The following is an 18,598-nucleotide window of genomic DNA, read 5'->3' as shown; positions in this document are numbered from 1 at the left end:
CAGCTTTCGCTGTAAAACAAGGCTTTTACCAGGTATAAAACTGCTTACTTTGCAAGATAAACTGTTGCTGAGCAGGTCGTATGCTAATTATAGTTTGTTAGCCCGCACAGAAAGAAGCATCACCATAAAACGGGTGGAAGAATATTGGCACGAATCTTTTTCAGAAAGCTCAGCTATAAATTCAGCAAAAATGTGTTAAGAGAAAGCACTTCGACAAGAAACAGTATTCCCAGGTTTTATTCATGGCCTTCTAAGGATGGAGAAATGCAAGAGTTACAGAAATACTCTGCTACAGCTGCACAGCAGAGTGCATGCCAAAATGGAAAAAAATATATCAGCAGGAGAGCTGGTCAAAAATTTATCAAAAAAATAAATAAATGGTAAGAAAAACATAACATAGTTGCTGCAGTTACCAATGACTGTCTGAGCTGCCAGTACACTTTAAATGGCCTCAATTAGCCTAAAACTTCCCGTGCTGTTTCATGGCATTGCAATACAACATCTGAAACTAATACCGGACAATGCTTCACAGCAACTGCTTAAAATTATTAGACTTGAGGCTATTGTAGCCACAACTAACACTGGCCGATAGCAAAATGGCAGTTTTACAGTGGATTTCGTTAACTGTTACTACATCAGCAACATTTGTGCTTCGCAGCTGCAGCAGTTCGACGACTTCCAGTCTGCTGACGACACAATATGATGAATCCTCCCCCAATCTCTTTTGTTAATGCGTGTAGCAAAGTACATTGTAGGCTCATGCACAGTACCACATATTTTAGGTAAAAAGATGTCAATGTGTTGTGCAGATTAGACAAGCCTGTCACCCCATACAGTCTAGACAATAAGCTGATTAGTAGCAGCTGACGACGGGTGCTTGTAGCAAGGCAGTGTTTCATTGCACTTTAAAGGCCACCACTTGGTGCTCTATAGTCATGAGAAATCACACCATCTTGACAAGTATGTAGCAGTCACAAATTGCGGCATAATCTCTGCCTTCTGCAACCAGCACAAAAGCATACCTAGGGTGCTAAAAATTGCCATTGCTATACCTGCAAATGAACAACTATTTCTGGCCTCTATAACCATTGCGGTTAAAGCATGCTGGCACCAACCAGGATGGCATTTCAAGAAGCTTTGGCTAAGCCTGGTCATATGTCAAACACATCAGAACTGGAATGCTGCAAATAATGCTCAGACTCATAGTCAGTCGCTAGAGGCATGTATGCCAGAATAGAAATTGGACATGTGAGACACATTTTTGTCAAATAAGATTGTGCCATTGCTTCGGTGTTTCTTTTCTACAAGCAGAATGGGAAAAAAAAATTTTTTTTTCTTGCAACAAAAGTAAAAAAGTAATGAACCCATAAACGATGTGCTAGAAATAAAAAGGACGGTTTCTAATTGGCAGCCTTTCACAACCCTGGGCATGTCTTTCAGGTGGAATCATGAAGTTTATTTTCTAACGTAATGCTTACCACTGCCACAATAAACCTCAAAATGCAGCATAAGCACAACAAAACAAGGCTTAGATCTATAACACTACAGAGCATGCAGATCACCTGCTGTTTGGCTATATTTATACACTTTACACGGAATACAAAAATGCTGGCATAAAGCGAATGCCCCGAGGACCGGAGAAAATGGAGGTTATTTAGGCCAGCGCATACCGGGGAAACAATCATCCTAAATTGCAGAAGACCACATTTTGTGGTAAAGGATCTCAGCAGTAAACCCATCCAACTCTATACAGCTGCCAAGAGACAGTTCAACAAGGTGCAGTGTTCATAACATACTGCAACTCTTACAGTGGTCCCACTAAGGACAAGATGCTTCGAAGCTCCAACATTGTCAAAGAACTGAAGCTCAGTGGAGCTAACAAATAACAACGTCACCCACACAGTTCTCCATGGAAGTATACTCAGAGTTGCAACAAAAATGATCTACAGTGCACAACTCCCTATCTCGCTAGTTAGTATTGTTGACTGTATACAATAGATGAAAAAACTAGTTGAACAACTGCAACGACTAAACACATCCATGAAAAATATGCAGCAGCAATGTGTACATATGTATTTTTTTAATCGCAAATCGGCCTGTACATTCTATGTGCGTTTAAGCGAAGCACTTAGCTTTAAAAAATGCATTAAGTGCTCTTTGAAATAAAATGACCCGTTCTTTACTGTAAAGGTAACACAAACTTGCAACTAAAGATAAAACTTTGTGTGTTATATGGTGCAAAGCACTCAGTTGAGAACTTCTTTAGCTTTAACATGTTTAAAAGAGTACTCACAAAGAAATTTACCATGTTTTTTTTGTCACAATAAGCACGCAATGAGCCACTTATTACGGCTGAAAGCCTTGCTTGCTTTTTCATGAAATGGTTAACTATTTGAAGAAGTTTTATGGTGCCTAAATACAGCTGTGGTTTCAGTAAGACCAGGCTGTCTCTCCCTTTTTGTAAACAGAGCTAGACATGCGAGCACATAAAACAGTCCCTTACGTGCACATGGCAGAGAGCAAACTTGAGGAGCAGGGCAGCCAACACAATTGCTTGATGTAGTAGATTGGTGGTTGTATACAATAAAACCAAGTTAATGTGTATGAGGTGCTCCAGTTCACGCTTAGATGCATGACATGCACTTTGAAGTTGATTTCAAGTTCTTGGTTACAGTACCTGCTGATATTTTGTAAATGTGTGCGTGTCCACACAAACCTATCTAGGAAGTTATCTTGCCTTCAAAATTTTGCATGGGTACCCCTTTAATGTATTTTTCTATGCAAGAAATGCCCTCATATGAGGTCATCTGAAGCAAGACTAGGTGGAACAAAGGCTATGTAAAGGCTGCACAATGTAGAGCCTTCATGGTTGTGCTTATTGGGCATAAAGTACAGTACACTGTGGCACCATACATGTAATGACACTCAGTCTATAAACAACACAAGAGTTTGAAAGAAGTACTAGAGGCAATTAATGTTGAAGTAGGTTCCTGAAATGCATGTTTGTCATTACAAGTACGTCAGACAGTAATTTGAAAGTGGTGCTACGGGGTAGTGTTAGTGTCGTAACAGTAGCATTACAAGTCAGAAAATGAGTGAAAAAGAAAAGTACATATATGTGGGTAGCAATGCTAGCTTGAAGACCCTGTATCATCTTGCCATGATGTTATATTGACAGTGGCAGCTTCATAGTTAATCACTATTACTCTTCATTGAGGATTAAAGTTCATATGTGATCAGAGGCTCAAGCAGATTTTTGTAACTATGTATTCGTGTGCAAGTGCATGAAAAAACAAGAGGCAAACACCCATGAAAATTCTAATTACATCATACTGGTATTGAATGAAAGAAGGAAATTTTGAAGGTTAAATTTTTTGTATAACAATAATGAATACCAGCACACTGGTATTAAAATTTGAGTATGAAATTCAGAAAAGGAACATTTGAATTTTTCACCACTACATTAATATGACAATTTGAGTTTGAAGTTCAAAGAGGAAACATTTGAATTTCTCCAAATTTTTTTTTTTCTTTCCATACAAACAATGCAAAAAGAGTTCCAAACAAGTTGAACAAGAAATGCACTAGAGCAGAAAAAACGTGCTCTAAATGAAACACTGCACGACAAGGAACAGCACCAGTTCTTTCTATTGTTTCATCGACGTTACTCTCATGCTTGTTTTCCTTATTCACTCAAACGAACTTGCCACAAAAATTTTTCATTTCAATACAAGAGCAGCTGCAATATTGTTTAATGTTAAGTGTGTTTGCTAATTTGCTGTTGCCTGCTGCATTAAATGTGTGTCACTTTCAAAACGTTGCATCTAGTACACCAAGTTAAATGGCCTGTAGAGAATTTGGCTTGAAAAAAATATTAATGTAAAGTGAGAAATTGTGACAAACATGCGGCCTAGGAAAAGCACAGCCACTTAATTTTAATAAACACATGAATATAAATCCAGATGCCCCATTTGCACTAATAAGTATAACCTAAATGATATGCTACTAAGGGAACCATGGTTAAAACATGCATGATTTAAGGAAAATGCAGCATTCAGTAATGTTATTGGCAACTCTATAAATGAAGCAGAGCTACTCTTGCACAGAAATGCACAAAAAGCCAGATAGAAAGCAAAATATTGTAAAGCTGCTAAATATAGTTTGTTGTAGTTGCTTCGGAGTTAAATTGAACAATTTATAGCAGTTGTAACAGTGAATCACAAAGTACTGTAAAATGAAGTTTGTTATTTTCACTTGGAACGTGTTGAATATCCACAGTAACAGCCTCTCTTTGAGCACATGCATAGCTGTTTTCCAGTTTCCACATGGTAGTGTACATTCAAGTAAATTGCACACGCTATTGAAGAGAACAAGAATAGCAGCTGACATGAGCACCCTGGATGGACGATGCCAGTAGTGCACAGTCACAGTTTTAGGAAACTAGTGGCAAGCTAATACACATGTCCCTAAGGGAACTAAATGGTACCAGTGCCCCAAAGTGTAAGAGTTGGTAAAGTATAAGAAATCTGAATGTATGAACTAGATTCTGCTGCAAAGCCAGACTGAGATGGCCACCGAGGTAACCTTAGTACTGTTCTTCATGCATGACGTTATAGGTGCATATACATTACTAAAGCAAATTAAGAAAAATTAAATAGTGGTGGCTGTGTCAAAAGAATGCTGTAACTCACTGTGAAAACTAACTCGCACTTTGTGTTAATTGTGCATTTATCTACACGCAATAGGACCAAAGTGGCCCCACTGCCTACTTTGATGGAGAAAAAGTTTATGGTAGAACATGTTCTAAATGCATTTTGATTGCTGTACAAAACAAAATCCCTTTTCACTCACTTGTAGAGCTGCAACAACCTGCCTGACTTTATATTAAGTTTAGCCACATGAAAGTGATTAACTGATTTCCTGCCTATAAAACAACTGTAAAAACCACAGTAAGATGGCAGCACCAGTATCACTTTTATGTAACGGTTCACTAGTTGAAGATATTGTTACCTACAGCGTATGGAACCTGTGTGGAAAGCCCACAAAGCCTGGACATGCAGCCCGAATCAGCGGCAGTTCTGTTTAGGCAAGTATTTACGAATTTCCCTGTATGTAAAATAAACATGGTGGTGCACAAATGCATGACCAAGCTAAGGTGAAATTAACTTTTTTTTTTTACTGAGCATGTCTTGCTAAAACTTTGGAGTTGGTAGTTCCTATATGCAGAAAGTTTATATGCACACTATGCATCTAAATATTAACCGTGCAGTGTTATGAACTACTACACAGTAATCTTTGAAATGCAGAGATAATGTCTACAAATAAAATTAATGCTAGCAAAACTATCTTAATCACTCACTTTGACTTAAATATAATGTGCGTCTGTCCCTTTGAGCATCTCCGGTACAAATCCACTCGTTGTAAATATGTGCTGGTACAAGGAGCACACAATGAACTGAAACAAAAACTGTTCATTGGCACGATTTGCTGCATTCACGACTCAATTCACTGAATGTCCTTTACATTTTCTTTGTAGAAAGCCCATCACAAAGTGCCAAACAAAAAATGTTTCTTTTGACAATGACTTTCCCAGTATTATGCTGCCTGAAATATAAGCTCTAAAAAAAAGTAGAAGCATTTTATGCACAACACGTCGTGTATCATATATTGGCACATGCGCACCTGGGGTGAGCTATCACTATCTTCTCTATCTAACCGGAACCATTACCCACCAAGAAGCTCACTGCGGTCGCGAGCACAAGCACCGTGTTTCGCGTCACCGCAACGTCGAAAATGTTGAGGAATGCAAATACTTTTGCGAATGCATTGTTTCAAAACACAAAAGTAAATAGCTTTTTTTTTTCCTTTTTTTTTCTTGTGTCCTTTTGGCATCATCACATGATGGCGCAACAGTCTTTACGATGTGGTTCACCCACAATCTCTGAAGGATCACTACGAAAACGTCGAAGAGATGTTGATGGCGAAGGGGGAGCTTCGTAGCTCGGTTTGCGAACAGTGGCACTGAAATGGTGCTGGTGTCCATTTTGTCCGAGTGCTGTAGCAGATGCTGCCATTTTGCCGACTATTTCCTGTTGCTGTGAAGCAGAAAGTGTAAGGGACCCCCGACTGTTTCGAAGGTCAGCCCTGTGTTTCTTCAGGTCCGAGAGCGTTCCATTCTGAGGGGAGAAGCCAACAGATGCTTGCTGAGTGTTCACGGTCACGTGGATTTCCACCTGCATTGAAAAACCACAAATGTATTGTACTTACTACCTTCATGATCAGGGAGCCATGGATATAGATCCAAAAACTTTTGTTTTCCATTAACAGTTGTATAAACAAAAGACACTCATGAAAAGCAATTATCAGGCTATACGAGATTATTTTCATGAAACACCAATTTCAAAAAAGGGTATTAGACAAGCCAAGGTGATGTAAAAATGAAGCCAACTAGTGGTTAAAGTGCCTTTGAATTCCCACAGTAGTTGACACCAAAAGTTCTAATTAAAACCAGTTGGCTGTTGCCTAAACAGAATAAATGAAATTATACACACTTCAGCAGTGCACAAAGAAACAAAAAAAGTAAACAGTATAAGCACAGCTCTGCTTGCTAGTTAACTTCTCTGTGATCCACTGAAAGAATTGATGGTTTCCAGCATGCCTACTTTTTAACACCAATTAAGTTATATTTCAAGATGAAAGGAAGGACAGCTTAGTGCGGCTTCTTTCATAGAAAAAGAACTTGGAAATACACGGGGCATATCAAATTTTATGGCTCTACATGCACTCTTTCACGGGAGCAATCAGAAGACTGAAATTAGTGTGCCGAGTCTATCTGTTCATCATTTCCATTACTCTTATGAGTAGAGGCCAGGCATTTAGGCATTAAAATAAGAGTTTTAGGTGCCAAAAATAGGCAGATAAAACAACATTTCAGATCTCCAGCATCATGAATGCAGTCGAACCCATTTATAAGAAACTTGTGACGCGAAAAATGGTAATTTTATCAGTGGTCTGTGTGGACATACCCTTGAAAACGTGCACTTAGCGACCTTTTTTTTCCTGCGTCGTTTCATTAAGAAGTTTTCAGGGATAAGTTAAGCATTTTTGCGTCTTGGAGATGCCCACTGCCTACTCACAAGTGAATTAAAGTGCCTTAGCAACAAACTGTCACCGTTTCACTGAAGTGTGATACCGCCACGTGTAACCATCATGGGTGGCCATAGATACATAAAAAAACAGCATTGGAGAATGTTGCTGCATGAAAGTTAATGCAATACTTGTTTTTTTCCCCTCTGCTGCCATTCTGCAACTGAATGAACGTATGAAAAGTAAGCAATCTCACTCGCAGCATCCAAAATCTGCTTGCTGTGCTCACAGATACAAGATATCTTAGTCATGTGTGAGCTGGAGCAGGGCATGCGCAAGTGCACGCCCGTTTCCAGTCTTAAAAGGTTTGTTTAAACATTTTGATGGAGTCTACTGAGTCCTACATAATTTCTTGTTGTTGAAAATGAAGTACATTGTCATCAGTTGGTGCCATAGACCTAACATACCAAATTTCAGAAAATGTCATCCAGCCCACCATGAAAATATATGAAAAATACATTTAAAAATTAGTAGCATCACGCGCAGAGGTTTTAGCACGAAATTTGAAAATGAAACTTTATCTTTTGATTTTCTCCGCTAATAATGAACTAGTGAAATAGTGAAATTTGTGACAATAGTGTTCTCAGAGTGCAGTTTATCAACATAAACCAAGTCACTGTTTCACTTAGTGTCCCTTTAGAGGGACACTGAAGGCAAATATTAAGTGTATGTTGATTGGTGAAAAAGCGGTCCAGAAACCTCGTAGTGCTATTTTTGTGCCAAGGAAGTGCTTATTCTAAAATAAAATCACGTTTTAGGGGTCTGCATTGCATTAGTGCCCTTCAAATTACTTGCCTCAAAGTGGACACTTTCACATTATTGTTACCATGCACAACGTTGCCCGGCTTTACTGCGCGGCCGCTAACACTAGTAGCAGCAGAGCAAAAGTAGCAGGAGCCACAGCAGCAACAACGGCCCTTGAACAATTTTCTGCCACGGCCTTTGAGATGGCAGGCATGTTTGGTTCAACTAGGCCCCGCTAGATGCCATGACCTATCCAGTTTAACTAGAGTCACTGTATATGCTCCCTGTGGGAGCAGAGTAGCACATAGGTCTACCATCTTGCCTGGTTAGCAACCATAGTTATGCAACGAAGCCACACTGTTTTTGCAGGAGACTTGCTTAAGCCTGCCGCCGGTCCCCAGTCAACAAGCCTGGTGTGTCGACAACCAGCGAAGAAAGAAGGAACACCTCCTTTTGGGACTGTGCCACGGAAGGTCAAAAGCATTTTTTAGTCTGTTTGGTAACACAAAGTGCAAAAGCATAGTGCAGAATAACATGCACTGCCGCTGCCGCATGGTCAAGTGGCGCCAGCTATGTAAGATAAGCAACAACACACAAACACAAAATATAGGTCCTCCTAGGTTCAAGGAGCGCCCTACTAAGCCTACAGCATTCATTATTTCAGTATGTTTTTTTTAAAATGGTGCCGAATCCAAGCAAATACTTCGCTGTCGAAGTTTTAGGACATGTTTAAGGATGAAGTTGAACGAGCTACAGAGCACACGATGGTCACTCTATAGATTCCAGATGGACGGCAACTGCTTCTGGCAGTGCGGCTCGTGCACCAGCTTCTCCGCAGGGTATGATTGCTAGCAGCATTGTAAAACAAATGCGCTACTATGTTATCTAAAAGTAGCATATAATGTGACTAAGTTTAACCAGTCGAAAATGGAACTTTTATACTACTCATGCCATTCCCCATAATAACGTCTGGCATTTTTTTTTTCTATAATTCAAACTGAAACAGACAAGAAGCCTTTTGTCTCTTGATGCATGAAAAGTGCTTTCTTTATTACAGCTAGTTCAATTACTAGTGATTAATTGTAGTGAGTAGCTCTGACGTCATCAGAATAATTTGCCCCGCCCCGGTGGTCTAATGGCTAAGGTACTCGGCTGCTGACTCGCAGGTTGCGGGATTGAATCCCAGCTGCAGCGACTGCATTTTCTTCAAAGGCGAAAACGCTGTAGGCCTGTGTGCTCAGATTTTGGTGCACGTTTAAAAACCCCAGGTAGTCAAAATTTCTGGAGCCTTCCACTATGGCATCTCTCGTAATCATATGGTGGTTTTAGGATGTTAAACCCCACATATCAATCAATGAATCATCAGGATCATTTCCGAACTATCCCACTCGTGAGGCCATTGTGTGGTACATTCGGCTTAACTTCTTGGTAAGTAGGGCACTGCTGTTGATAATATTGCCAATTTCAACTTTGTCATACATTGAGCTTTCACTCTAACAAATTGTTATTTGCCTTTAGTGTCCCTTCAAAGGACCACTCACAACGAAAGTTTTGTTTGCTATTTTTTTAAAGCAATTTGTAGCTTTGCACCAGAAAATGTCGAAATGAAATCGTAAATGCCATAATCCATCATATAACTAATGCTAGAATTGTCAATTCAGAACAATTTTGCAAGCAGTCCAAAACGCCCACCTAAATACCATAAGAAACTAGCGCCCCACAGCGGTGCAGCGCCTAAGACTATGTGCACTCAAGCTTCGGTGGCGCTGAACGAGCTGTTTTCAAATAGGGAGGTCTGCGGGCAGTGAATAATAAAAAAATGCCGATACTTTGAGCATGTCCTTCTGAGAAAAAAAAAAGCATTCCTGGCGTAAGCAGCTAAAACCACCTTGAGAGCAGCCCGACGACAGAACAAGAGGGGTGACAAACAATAAACCTCGCCGTGTGCCAGCCAGAGTATTGTGCGCACCCCACAAACGTTCTCCGATGCAGACTATACTTGCTTGACCTCTGCAATGTCACGTGGGGCCCCCTGTCTTCGTCAAATCACAGAAAATGTCGATTCGACCTGAGCACTGACCTTCACTGTAAAAATAGATTAAAATATAGACAATACTAGTGATGCCACCGAGGTTTTCTGATTGGGAGCAATTTTTGGAGCAGCAAAATTATCACTTTGGAGCACTTTGGAATAGCAAATTTTATTTCAGAGCACTTTGGAGCAGCAAAATTTTCCGTTTTAGAGCAATCTGAAGCAGCTAACTTCAAATCCTGGAGGAGAAGCAAGTTGCATTTACATTCAAAGACATGAAAAATTATTCTAAGGCTCTTGTGAAGAGCTAAAAATATTTAGATTCATTGCAAATTTCATGAAGCCAATTATCTTAGAAGCACTCCCTATTTCAGTAGTTGATGCAAGAATAATGGTGTCATGCTGTTGAGCATTCTGGAAAAAACTTGTCCAGAGATTGTTCCCGTAGCAAATAAACAGCATACTGGTTGAATAAGATTGTACTTCAAGAAATAACAATATAAATACACCTATGGGGTTATCAGAAGATTTGGTAGACAAATGCTGTGAACAATGCTAGAGACTCACACAGTCCCAAGTGCATTTTTCGAAGGTGACTTCAAGAATAAAAAGAAGGTTCTTTTTCTTCACAACTGATTAGACTGCTGGGCATAATGTGAGGTCATTCAGCTAGTCTCAGAAAGCCAACCTCTTCTGGCACTCATCTATGTGATGAAACTACCCAATTTAACAAGCTGCATTTTCCTTTTTTTGCTGCAATATTTTGATGTGGCTAGGGAATTTTGTATATACTCAGAAAACCCCCATACTGTGTCCTCTATAATTTAGTGCATAAAAAGAATCTCACAGGGTTTATGCCTACACCTAAGATAATTCGAAGGCAAAATCCATATTGTTTTTAATGGGATAGCAATCATATGGTCATTCTCGACTTGTTTTTGTCGTTGCCAGAGGTGTAGCCAGAAATTTTAAAAAATCTGGGGGGGGGGGGGGGGGGAGGCAGTTGCACTTTGATTTGAAGGAGGTGGGAGGGCAGGCGAAAGGTCATTTTGCGCTATATATATATATGCCATAACAAAAAAATTTCCGAGGTGGAGGGGACACGTTCCTGTCTAGAGCAGCCGAGTGCGTGCCTGTCGACACGGTTGTTGGTCGCGGCTTCTATCTCACGTTAGCTGCAAGCTTTCGTTGATGCTTACATTACAGCACAAAGGCCTAACACGCAGTACGATTATGTTTGGTAGCATTACGGCATCTCTCTTTACATCTTTACAGCATTACGGCATCTCTCTTCTTAAGGAACTCCAGCTGGAGCGGCCGGCTGGGTGCTCTGGACCAGTCTGATTTTATCTGTATGTGCATCGGCATGCAAGAGATGTTTTGGGGGTCTCTAGTCACCCAAGTCACTGATATCGACACCGCGCGTGCACCAAGTATTTGCTAGTGCGCGGACCTTGGAAATGGCAACCCCGTCGCTAGCGCTTCTCACAAGTGACGTCAAGCCTTCTTATTTGGTATAACTATACAATCGCATTCATTGCTAAGAGCGTAAATGAAACTAACAAATCGCATATTTTAGATCCCATATCGTGGAACTCAAAAGAACGCTGGCTAAAGGGACAATAATCACTCTAGCTGCCAAAGCTTTCGTGCTGTCAGTTATCTAAACGTGAAGCAGATGTTAGTGGCACAAAGTTTATGAGCAGTCTCATTATGCCTCTAGATAGCGCGTGCCAGCTACTTGAAGCAACGCAGCAGCCACCCCTCCACCCCTCCCTTCAGAAACAAATCAATAAATGCGATGCCGTGATGCTTTTTTTTTAGCTGCCAAAGCTTTCGTGCTGTCAGTTATCTAAACGTGAAGCAGATGTTAGTGGCACAAAGTTTATGAGCAGTCTCATTATGCCTCTAGATAGCGCGTGCCAGCTACTTGAAGCAACGCAGCAGCCACCCCTCCACCCCTCCCTTCAGAAACAAATCAATAAATGCGATGCCGTGATGCTTTTTTTTTAGCCGTCAGCTATTGACCCTGAAAAGCGAGCGGCGGACGTGTAACAAGGTGTGGCTCGGGGTGTCTACCAATATGCTTTTTCACAATTCCCCGACTTTTCCAGATTTTCCATGATGACTTGAAGCAAATTTCAAGACCTTTACGTCTGCTGCTTGGAAAGCTCTGTGCACTGTAAACAGCCCCTCAAGTGATAGAAAAAAATCAGGTACTCCTATAAAATAAGTAAATAAATGTACCACAAGTACTCTGAATGTTCTGAGCGGTAAATATGAAAAAATATGTATATCTGGCCAAAATCAAACCTCAGAGTGAGAGAGAAAGTAAGTTGCCTGTTTAATGTTTGCAAGAACCAGAAAGCAAACACACGAGTTAAACACACGAGCTAAAAGTTTAAAGGAGCCCACGACAGTCCTACAATGCAGCTATGGTTGCTAGATATCGTAGAAGTGGCACCATTTTATGGCATCTGGGTAAAAGGACGACGCCAGAGCCCTATCGGTTCTGCCACTGGAATATATTCTAGTTCACTATAATGGTTATGGCCCAGGCCACTTAAGATGTGGATTGGATTAGATCTGATGTGACATGGATTGCTGTATTTACTATTGATTTGCATGCCCACCCAAATTGCACACCTTTTGCATATACTTTTCAGGAAAAAAAATTTAAAAAAACACTACTAGTACTCGCGTATTCCGTGCACCTTGCATTGAACAATGACTAACAACATCGCAAGAGCAGAGCCTTACTGTGTAATTTTCTTTCTTTCATTCTTTTCTTTCCCGCTGCGGGCACATGCATGTTGATGTTTTATTTCTCTGAGCTCTGACACTTGGAATTCGACAAAGTTCTCAGATGACTGCAATGAAAGCTAGGGTTATCATTTAAAGTGATGACGTTGGGACATGGTCTGGCAAGAAGGAATCTGTCAGGGCGTAACAGCTCCCTCGATTCCTTAAATTTATCACGGATGCCGACAGGTTAACTTCGTTTGTGTACTCTTCTATGAGTATAAGTAGAGTTGTGCCAATAGTGAACTTTATGTTTGAAGCGAATTCGAAGCGAATAGTGCTTTTGGTCTAATAGTTTTGAATTTAACTTGAATAAAATATATGACGTACAAAAAAATGGGCATATTCATCATGACCCTATTAACCTGCACAATATTTTTTTAATTAAAGTAAGGCCTCTATGCAACTGCTTTCTTTTTTTTTTCCTGTTCAAAGGAAGTCAAAACAACTTTGATAAGTGGCAGGATTTGACTTTCAGTAGAATGCAAGTGATAACCTGTAAAATACGTAACACTATTCATTACAGTTAGAGTGTACAAGTCCTCAAAACAAGCTTCTAAGCTTAAAAAACGATCAATGAATTTAGGATCATATCTTTATTTAAAGGGTTTTTCAACAGCTTTTCAAGAAGCCATGAAATGGATTCACTAAAGAAGCTTATTGCCTCACAAATTAACCGCCGCCAAAACTTTTAGAATCTGTTCAGTATGAGTGGAGTTTTGCGATTTGCCACATGCTGCAATTGCATTCTCTCTTCTTGTACCGCAAAAGCGCTTGAAACAAAGCCGGGAGAGATGGTATGGGGAAAGAAAATATGTGACATGCGCGTCGTGACCTTGAGCATTCTTTCTCTTTTCTTTTTCTTTGACTATGCGGCTTCTCAGTGTGATTGCGCCTGATTACTGGGGCGCCACAGCCACCCCCGGTGCCCCAGTAATTACCGAGCACTCCATTCTCGAACCAGCCAATGGCTGGTACAATGGCTGTGACGAGCAATTAGTGAGATTGTGGCGTCATTTGCCGAGAGAACAGAGCAATTTTTATCTGACTGAGAATTTATTGTGAATCCTAGGTCATGTGCTGCGCTATAATATCTATCTCACGTGTTCTCGGCAGCCTCGACTACTGATTGGCAGCGTTTTCTTACCATGCTCAAGAAGTGTTGTGGGGCCCTTTAAATTTGAAGTGAAGCTTTGCGGCAGAGTAAATTACCCCTGAATAGGTGCTTTCACGGCTTAGCAGTGCTATACTGTAGTGAAACCACTCTTACATGCAGTTACATGGGGATTAATATTGACGTAATCATTCTTATCAAATACTTCGAAATATCCAATAATTTGATTTAAAATCATAGCGAATTCTAATATTCTACTGTTTGTTTGAATATTCAAAGCATTTGAATATTCGCACAAGCTTAGGTATAAGGCTAAAAAGTAATCACAGATTTATTAATGCCATCTCAAGAAACTGAAATGAGAAATTTAGATGAAGTTACCCAGACTCCACCCTTGAAACACTAGCTACCAACAATAAGTGTGTCGATAAGGACATTTGCCGTTGCATCGCCAATCAAAATGATGATAGTAATAATAATAATAAAAGACATGACATAGCCAGCAAGCCTCCGCTAATGGCAGTCCTAGCCGAACCAAAAGGCCTTCAAGCCGAGCCAAATCATGGTCAAGACAAACATTCACATATTTAATGACGTGAATTATGTTGTGGTTGGAAATTTCGATATGCTGTGTGATATGTAGAAGCAACAGACACCAACATAGTGTATGTACAAATAAGGAAGCTAAAGAACGCTTTAGACAACGTGAAGGACAAGTTGCCAAGCAAAAATTTCCACTTATTTTGTTACTTTAGGCTGCCACAATTGTGACAACCAGTACATCGGTGAGACCACTGATTTCAAAGACAGATTTAACCCCCTAAAGGGTGCTTACCAGCGCAAACGACAGGGCAGGAGGGGACAGGAGAAGAGACGAGGCAGAGCGCTGTCTCTTGATTTAACCTCCCCCCTCATTCATTATCACCCAGAATCGATGATCTGCAAAATGTTTACGTTCCTCGCTGTTAAACAAAACAGGAATACGACGTCAATAAACTACGTGACCTCATATGCCCTCGCTAAACATGTAGATTCTACAGGTCACCAAACTGACTGGTCAAGTGTGCGTGTTCTGGCTAAAGGAAAGCTTGCATTATGCCTGCACCTGTAATACCAGCACATGAAGACAACTGCACATATGCTGAACAGTAGTGATGAGACGCTTCCAACAAATCACTTCCGGTGCTTACGTCACATACTTAGGCATATTTCATTTCAATTTTTTAACTTTCGGTTTATTGTTTTCCAAAAAAAAAGTTATAAGATCAACAAATATAAATATACAGACGTGTGTTCTAAAGTAAAAAAACTGTAGTGGGACGCTGTGCCTTTCTTATGGCTATTTTTGTGAACATGGCTCCTGTAGCGAGTGCCATAATGTCAGTAAACTGTCTTCTTTTGGTTGATGTGTCCTTTTGCGTCTTCACTAAGAAGCAACAGTTGTGCACTGCTTTTTTTTTTTTTTTCACACAACATTTAGCTGTTCACTGTAGTTGCAGCTGAAAGAGTGGCTTTTTAACCTCTGATCTATGGTAATGCTTATTTTTGTGATGGTCGCACAGGTTACAGTCAGTTTCCATGACCAGGCCAGATTTTCCAGAAATTCCCCGACTTTTCCATGACATTTCCAGAAGGATCCCAATTCCCCAACTTTTCCAGGTTTTCCAGGTTGGTAGACACCCTGCTGCTTCACGGGCCTTCCAACACCAGAGCCACCAACGATGGCCTCACTATAGCTGCGCGTATTAAAACTGAATTCTGGCTGCTCTAACCAGGAGACATGCTTATATAAATGAGATGATATTTAAAAAGAAAGCACACGAGAATTTTCAATTTGGACCCTAGCAACCTTGAGTTCGAAAGGGCACGGTCATTTAGGGGCTTTCACTGCCACAGCGATTATAAACGTGGATGCGCTGACGGAAGTAATTAAGAAACAGCTTTTGTATGATGATCCATGGATAAAGTATACTAAAGAAAAAGTGTCAACCCATTCTCACCATTTATATGTTGGTCTGCGGATGCAAAGCACAGAAAATTAGATCACAATATCCAGACATAGATTTGACAGACACTTTGGCAGCACGCATGTAGTTATTAGTGAAAATTGCTTTATTACATGCCGCGCAACTATTCAAATGACCTATCAGCAGCGTTCAAGGAACAAACAACGTCTGCCGATGAATCACCGCCAGTTTCACGCTACCGATTGGACTAGACGTCACGAGCCTTTGCGGAGAGGACGTTTCGCCATTAAGCAGACTTAAACAAGAGAGTTTCATCGACACGAAACATAAGATAGTGGATTTTAGGTGCACGCACGACAGCTGTTTATTCAGCGTAATAAAATGGGTACATGACGGTGACTTTGGTGGCCCCGCGAACAAGGTGCACATGTACTGACATGCCGGCGTAACTAATGTCGGTGATAGACGCTTCTAAATCCAAGTTTAGCGCAGTTTGGCACAATATTCATTGATGTTATCAGGATGGCGCAGTAAATCTGATTTGGTGTACTTTGGCGCAGTTGGTGCAGGAGTGGGATCACTGCAATACTCATCACAAATAATCCGTCAGGAGTGCACCCCTGCATGCAGGACTCTCAAACAATACAAGCATCTCAAGTTTCCCAATTTGGTGTCAGAGGTCCTTTAAGGAATGATAGACTTTTCTACAAAGTTTTTAGTGATGAAGGGAAAAAAGAAGGAGTTTTATGTCAGTGTGTTCATAGCTGAACACGCTGCTAGTGCCGATTTCAGACTATGCATCCTACAACATGCTAAATGCTGGTGAGATGGGCCTCTTTTTGAACTTGCAACGGAGGAGAAGCATGCGTGCGAAAGACCAAGCTTGTCAGGGTGGCCAAAAGAGTAAGAAATGTGTGGCAGTGTTTTGTTGCATGAATGCAGACAACATTGAGATAATGCAGCTTAACGACATAGGTAAGTCCAAACAACCTAGGTACTCTTGACAGGGAATTTGTCTCACTTGTTTATTTGAACCAAAGAAACAAAAAAGCATGAACACTTATGCATTTTTCTCTACAAGTTTCTTACAAGCTTGCACCAGAAAATGGCAGCAACAAACAGAACTATTTTGCTTTTCACTGACCAGCGTTGGGCCATCCAAAAGAAACTAACTTCAACAAGTTAATCATAAGGTTCCTACCTGTGAACACTATGAGCCGTTTGCAGTATATTTCAGGGTCATTTTGAATGCCCTGGGACACCTATTTAAGTTCATCTTTCACCTTGAATAAATTTACTAACTAGAGAATTAATGTATACACTCCGTGCGGGACCTATTGGGGGCGCCTTGAAAGGCGCGCGCAGCGCCACTTGTGGTGTGGCAGACGCGCAACGTTGAGAGTCGTAGCAGACAGCAGCGCCTTATTGCTTTGATAGCTATGGTGGCACAAGCGCCCGTGGCCGGCGGGTTAGTGCGTGCTTCGAGCAGAATTTAAAGATATCGCAGGGGGACAATCTTCCGCGATCCCACCATGAATAACTGTGAAAAGCTTCACGAAAGCGGCCACGATTCTTTGTGTTAGTGAGTGCTTTGCTGCTCGTCGCCAGGAATGACGGCTAAATGCGTGTCAGGTGTGCATAATGCATGAGGCTTGCTGCATAACTATCGCAGCAAGCTGTCATTCTATTGAACTTAGATTATTATCGGTCCTTGCCCACTGCCCGCGTACTTGCAAAATACTCGAAGCGTTTCAAAATATCGATGGTTCCATGGCCACTCGTCGTTGAAACTGGCGTGCTCGTTTGTTGCGGCGTCATGCCACGGCAATTTTCAGCCACCGAGTCTCGCGAACTGCTTTGCTTGAAATTGTCGCGGCATCATCGTCGCTCATCATGATTGTAATCTTTACCTCGCCGCTCGCGCGGCTCATGCTAAGAGCTTGAGGCACGGGCGAGAAAGAAAACGCGAGAAGATTTAGTCCAGAGAGGACGGCGCATGCCCCACTCTGTCTTCTGCTTCACCTTGTACAGTGCTGACGACGACGGCACGGTCACTTCGGCCACAGCCACGTGTCTCTCATTCCCTATAACCTCTTGGGTTGTTTATGTTGCTTTTCGAAACAAACACCGACATGCACATCCGTCGCTACAGCATTCATAAGGCATCGTTTCTACCATGTATAGTTCTGCTACACTCTAAGCCCTGCATCATTTTTTCCTAACATGCAGATTGTTTAACAGTCAAAGAAAAAGGCCTTTGAATAATCCAAATTCGAAAGATGCAATTCAACTCATTACTTCCGGCGGTTATTTCCTTTGGAGCTACAGCATGTGGTTTTAGACACAGCGTTTGGGAAGCCCTATGCGATTTTCTTAGCAAGACAAATAGAATTGAATTAAATTGTAAGGTTATGTAAGTGAGACTTATTCTTCCACGACATTAGGCTTTTTTTGTGAATTAAGTGAATTAGTTCTTTAGAATATGATCTATTGCTAAAAATTTTGAGATTTATAAACAAAATCATTTATATAACAAGGCACCGCCCATTTCTTGGCCGATCCCTCATGGTGCCTTGAACCAATTTAATAAGGACCAGCCGACCAACTGATGTACTAGCTTGATGCTATTGAGTGCACATTTGCTGCTGGGTGGCTACTTGTGTTTACGGTAAAATGCTATGTAATTCAGTTCGCCCCTTCATTGATGAACCCATCAACTTGGGAAAGCACTAATTGACCTCGCATTGCATTCCTCAAAACTGCGAACGGTACATGGCAAGGTATAGTAAAACT

The 18,598-nt window shown here is 41.0% G+C and overlaps 1 protein-coding gene across 3 annotated transcripts in view; it reads right to left on the bottom strand.

The window, feature by feature from the left end:
• Positions 1-221: 221 nt before the first annotated feature.
• Positions 222-18,598, bottom strand: part of MYPT-75D (Myosin phosphatase targeting subunit 75D) — a 393,518-nt gene continuing 375,141 nt past the window's right edge. For all 3 annotated transcript variants that reach the window (XM_037428768.2, XM_075878366.1, XM_037428769.2), the window contains one exon: positions 222-6,233. In XM_037428768.2, the coding sequence (XP_037284665.2) occupies positions 5,895-6,233 (339 nt within the window). In that variant the 3' untranslated portion in view covers positions 222-5,894. The remainder of the gene's footprint in view (positions 6,234-18,598) is intronic.

Source organism: Rhipicephalus microplus, chromosome X (genome assembly GCF_043290135.1).
Source record: "Rhipicephalus microplus isolate Deutch F79 chromosome X, USDA_Rmic, whole genome shotgun sequence".
NCBI classification, from domain to species: domain Eukaryota; kingdom Metazoa; phylum Arthropoda; class Arachnida; order Ixodida; family Ixodidae; genus Rhipicephalus; species Rhipicephalus microplus.
Note: the sequence above shows the minus strand (reverse complement) of the source record. Positions and strands in the feature narration are given on the sequence as shown.